This window comes from Gossypium hirsutum, chromosome A01 (genome assembly GCF_007990345.1).
Source record: "Gossypium hirsutum isolate 1008001.06 chromosome A01, Gossypium_hirsutum_v2.1, whole genome shotgun sequence".
Taxonomy (NCBI): Eukaryota; Viridiplantae; Streptophyta; class Magnoliopsida; order Malvales; family Malvaceae; genus Gossypium; species Gossypium hirsutum.
The window spans coordinates 51,473,898-51,479,425 of record NC_053424.1 but is presented as its reverse complement, the minus strand read 5'-3'; the positions used below and the strand labels follow the sequence as shown (position 1 = coordinate 51,479,425).

General features: G+C 37.9%; 1 protein-coding gene across 1 annotated transcript; it reads right to left on the bottom strand.

Moving 5' to 3' along the window:
• Window positions 1–1,726: 1,726 nt before the first annotated feature.
• LOC121213758 (uncharacterized) lies at window positions 1,727–5,129 on the bottom strand. The gene is made up of 6 exons (XM_041086805.1): window positions 4,931–5,129; window positions 4,085–4,364; window positions 2,952–3,059; window positions 2,654–2,819; window positions 2,171–2,261; window positions 1,727–2,067 (listed from the first exon to the last, which is right to left on the bottom strand). The coding sequence occupies exons 1-6, from the start codon at window positions 5,127–5,129 to the stop codon at window positions 1,727–1,729; spliced, it is 1,185 nt and encodes a 394-aa protein (XP_040942739.1).
• Between the last annotated feature and the right edge of the window lie 399 nt (window positions 5,130–5,528).

The following is a 5,528-nucleotide window of genomic DNA, read 5'->3' as shown; positions in this document are numbered from 1 at the left end:
TGCATAACAATCTTAATTACACATTCATACTGTCAAACTAGCAATTTTGCCAACACATCAATCTTTTAAGTCTCAAAATGTACCTGGTTCGGCCACTTGCGAATCTAATATTTTAGCTACTATGCCAAACCAATCAGCAAGATAATTATCAAACAAATTAACATTTATCATTATCAAACAAATTTTACAAGTCTAGGACCCACACCTTATTTTTCATTTTCTCACAGCACCCTAGTGAATCTTCCAATTTTCCTTAATAAACCTTTATACAATCCTAAACCAAAATTCAGTATAAACTAATCAATTTACCACTTAGCCGACTCCCAATTACCCCCTTATGGGTTCAAACTAATTGTTGAATTAATAACTATTTTACGAATTCAACTAGTTCGATTCCTTACCTTGTATCGATGCGAACCGTACGTACGATCGTTCTTCAGCTTTACAGTTGATTCGAGACGTTTGGATAAGCACCCAATTTCTTAATAGACTGGAAAATAAGTAGCGAATAAATTTTCAATTCTTTCATTTAATGAATCCATAGCATTTACCCTACAACTATATCAAATCAACAATTAATTTTACACTTTACCGCACTTACGCTTCCCGATTTGTGAGATACGAATGCCCAAATGATCAAGAACGTTTTTTTCCCTAATTGATATGGGTTTAATAGATGACTGGGAGGTTTCAAGAACTAAAATTAAGGCTGGAATTAATTTGGAAAGATTCAAGAAACAAAACAGTCCCCTATTCTACACATATGCGCACGCACCATCGCCCATGGTGGTTGAAATTGGGGCTGAATTTTAAAATGATTTAAAACCTCATTAAAATATGGAAATAATACATTTAAAACCATTTAAAATCCATAAATTCAAGATATGAAAATTTAGGTTTTTAATTGACAAGATTAATTAAGAAAACAAAGAGAGAAGAAGCCTTACACAAGCTTGTCGAGAGAAACGACAATGGCACTTCTAGGCGATGTTTGGGATCGATCTTGGAGTTCAAATTTTCAAATTTAGGGCTAATTTAATTGAGGGAAAATTGCATCTATAAAGGGATATGGTGCACAATATTGATGCAAAAAGAAGAAGAAGATGATGATAAAATGGGAAGTGTAGGCAAAGACAACAATGGAGGAGAAAGGGAAAAGAAAAAAAATAGAGATGAAGAGAGGGAGAGGGGGTTAGGGGGTTAGGGACGGCTAAGGTAGAAGAAAATGGATTAAAAGGCTAATTATTTTGATAAAAAATGTATTTATACCTAAGTTTAGTAAACTTGGATACCAACACATAAAAAAAATAAGGGAATTTGCAAAAAATTAATTTATTTTGTAAAAGTTGAGACTTGAATTTGGGACCTCCAACTAACCTTCAAGCTTTCACATCTAATGACTAACCATAGGTTCAATTCCATATTTTTGGTATTTTTATAAATTTGGAGCTAAATTTGGGATGTTAAAGCTTTACCCCCATAAATAAATTTTATCCTCGAAATTACCTGTTTCGAAGAGATAAGGATATTGAAGCCGAATTGAGTCCTCCGGCTCCCAAGTAGCCTCTTCGATGCATTGATTTCTCCACCGTACTTTAACTAATGGAATTTTCTTTTGTCTTATCACTTTTCTCTCAAGTTCTAATATTTGAATAGGTTCTTCCTCAAATGATAAATCTGGTCTAATCTCAATCTACTCAATTAGAACAATATGGGAGGGATCGGATCAATACCGTCTCAACATTGAGACATGAAACACATCGTGAAGAAGATTTAACTCAGGTGGCAACTCCAGTTGATAAGCCACAGAACCAACCCTTTTAAGCACTCGATAGGGACCAAGGAATCTTGGGCTTAACTTTTCCTTTCGATCAAATTTCAAAAATTTCTTCCATGGAGAGACTTTAAGGAAAACGAAATCCCTCATATTGAACTCAATGTCCTTGCATTTCAAATTGGCATATGACTTCTGTCTATCAGAAGTTGCCTTCAATATTTCTTGAATTAATTGAATTTTACCCTCAGTTTCTATAACCACTTTTGGACCAATCAACTTCCTTTTGCCCACTTCAGTCCAACATAAAGGCGAGCGACATTTATGACCATAAAGAGCTTCGTAAGGTGCCATTTGGATACTTGACTGAAAACTGTTATTATAGGCAAATTCTACCATCGGTAAATGCTCCTCCCAACTGCATTGCAAGTCGATTAGACAACTCCTCAACATATCTTTCAATATCTGAATGACCCTTTCCGACTGACTATCAGATTATGGATGGAAAGTCGTACTAAAATCCAATCGATTACTCAAAGCCTCGTGTAACTTCTTCCAGAATCTAGACGTGAATCTAGGATCCCGATCTGAAATAATCGACAATGGCACACCATGCAATCTCACTATCTCAGAAACATAAAGCTTAGCTAACTTCTGGAGAGAGTAATCGGTATGAACAAGAACAAAATGGGCGGACTTAGTCAATCTATCAACCACAACCCAAACTGAATCTTTCTTAGTAGGAGTTAAGGGCAACCCACTAACAAAGTCCATTGTCACTCTCTCTCATTTCCACTGTGGAATTTGAATTGGTTGGAGCAACCCTGATGGAAACTGATGTTCAGCTTTAACCTATTGGCAAGTCAAACATTTGGATACATATTCGATCACTTCATCTTTAAGACCTGACCACCAATGCACTTCCCTCAAATCGTGATACATCTTAGTACTACTAGGATGCATAGCATAAAAGCTGTTATGTGGTTCCTGAAGTATGGACTGTTTCAAATTCTTATCATTAGGCACACAATATCTCCCCTTAAAGCTTAAAATTCCATCAGAATTAATCCCAAAGTCCTCAGTCGAACCATCTTTGACTTGTTTAAACCGAGTTGTTAGAGTTTCATCCAAACTCTATTTATCCTTGATTTCCTGAAGCTACGTAGGGCTTACTTACAATTCAACCATGATACCCCCATCATTAAAAAGACTCAAGCGAGCGAACATTGCCATTAAATCAAACATTGCCTTTCTGTTCAAAGCATTAGCCACAACATTGGCCTTTCTGGGGTGATACTCAATCGTACAATCATAGTCAATTAGCAGCTCAATTCACCTCTGCTGCCTCAAATTAAGTTCCTTCTGAGTGAGTAGATATTTGAGACTCTTGTGATCGGTGTAATTAATACACTTCTCACCATAAAAGTAGTGTCTCCAAATATTGATAGCAAAAACAAAAGCTGCCAACTCCAAATCATGAGTGGGGTAATTACATTCATGTGGCCTAAGTTGTCTTGAGGCATATGCTACAACTTTACCATCTTTCATTAGAACACAACAAAGCCCAACATGTGAAGCATCGCTATACACAACATTATTCCTTACCAGATTCTGGTTTAATTAAGATAGGAGCTTTTGTCAACAAGGGCTTTAAATTTTTGAAATTGGCTTGTTGTTCTTCTTCCCATTTAAATGGCGTATTCTTCCTCAAGAACTTAGTCAATGGGGCTGCTATCAAGGAAAGACCCTCGACAAACCTTCGATAATACCTAGTAAGACCTAGAAAACTCTAAATTTCTGAAACATTCTTTGGTACTTCCAATCTATGATAGCTTCAACCTTCCTGGGATCTACGTAAATACCCTCAGCTGATACCACGTGACCCAAAAAAATCACTTCCTTTAACCAAAATTCACACTTACTAAGTTTGGCAAAATGTTATTTTTCACGGAGTATCTACAAAACCACTCTCAAATGCTCATCATGCTCATTTTCTGTCTTGGAGTAAACAAGGATGTTATTATTGAAAACCATAATGAATTGATCAAGGAAAGGTTGGAAGACACGATTCATAAGATCCATGAAGGTTGCTGGTGCATTAGTCAACCCAAAAGGCATGACAAGGAACTTGTAATGCCCATAACGAGTCCTAAAAGCAGTTTTGGGAATATCAGATTCTTTCACTTTGAGTTGGTAATACCCAAATATTAAGTCAATTTTGGAAAAGATAGCTGCACCTCTGAACTGATCGAACAGATCATCAATCCTTGGTAGAGGGTACTTATTCTTGTAGTTAATTTATTCAATTGCCGATAATCAACCCACAACCGTAAGGTTCCATCTTTCTTCTTTACAAATAAAACTGGTGCATCCCATGGTGAAACACTAGGTCTAATAAAACCCTTATCCAACAGTTCTTGGAACTCCACCTTTAACTCCTTAAGCTCTTTCGGTGCCATGCAGTAGGGAGTGATGGACACAGGTGTCATTCCCATTAACAACTCAATTCCAAATTTCACTTCCCTCTTCGAAGGTAACCCTGGCAGTTCATGAGGAAACACGTCAGGAAATTCCCTCACTATACAGATACCTTCACTTACAGGGTCAACGAAGCTTACATCTCAAACATAGGCTAAAAACGCTTCGCACCCTTTTCAAATCATCTTTTCTACTACTAAAGCAGAGATTATATTAGACAAATAATTTCAATGTTTCCCCATCATAATAACTTCTTTCCCATACACAGTCACCAAAGTCACCCTCTTCAATTCACAATCTAATCAAACTTGATGCTCAACCAACCAGTCCATCCCCAAAATCAAATCGAATTCATTGAAAGGAAGTTCCATCAAATCGGTAAGGAATGCCTCTCCTTGAACCTCTAAAAGATAGCTTTTATAAACTTTATTCACAAGTGTGGAGCATCTTAAAGGACTAACAACAATTACAGTGTTTCCGATTTCCTCTACCCCAATCACCAATTTTACAGACACATTACAAGCAATATATGAATGGGTAAATCTTATGTCAATCAAAGTAAAATAGGGTATCGAGTACACAGTGAAGGTACCTGCTATGACATCAGATACATCTTTATCCTCCTGGGGCCTAGCTACATAACCAAGGTAGGTTGTATCGCCTCAACTCGGTTCGCACCTTGTGTTGGTGCTCTCTGACCCCGATTACCATTTCCATTTTGATTCTGATTACAGCCCCTCTGAGCACCCTGGTTACCTCTCTCATTTTGACCCCCAGCTGGGCCTTGATTTTGAGCCGGAGCTTGCACCTGATACTGACAATGAGGATAATCCCTAATCTTATGCTCCATCGAACCACATACCAAATAAGCACCCATCCCTCTCCAACACTCGTCCGGATGGTGCCTCTGACAATACTGGCAAACCAGAATCTTCCCTTCTCTAGGTTCTACTACTTCCCTATTCTGCGGTGGCCTAGTCTCTCTGGCCCGCTTAACAAGTCACGGATTTGGGCCAGTAGGGCCTGTTTCTCTTATGGGATGATCCCTCTGTTTCCCTTTCCTCTCATGCTCCACACATTTAATCTCCTCAATAATTTTGGTCTTCTCAACCAAAGCCTCAAACACACGCTCTTGGTGTGGAGCTACTTGAACCTTGAGGTGATAACTTAGACCTTCCTGAAAACAGAAACTTTTTTCCTGCTCACATGCCACCGTACTAGGTGCATAGCGGCTTAACCTTAAAAATTTTTCCTCATACTCAGAAACTCTCTTGTC

Bases quoted from the DNA above. Each gene is read 5' to 3' on its own strand.
- LOC121213758 (XM_041086805.1), bottom strand. From the start codon at position 5,129: ATGGGTGCTTATTTGGTATGTGGTTCGATGGAGCATAAGATTAGGGAT. The intron at 2,820-2,951 runs GTAAGTAAGCCC...TGGAATTTTAAG, and splicing joins GGGGGTATCATGGTTGAATT to CTTTAAGGGGAGATATTGTG. The intron at 2,068-2,170 runs GTAGAATTTGCC...GTTGGACTGAAG, and splicing joins GGGAGGAGCATTTACCGATG to TGGGCAAAAGGAAGTTGATT.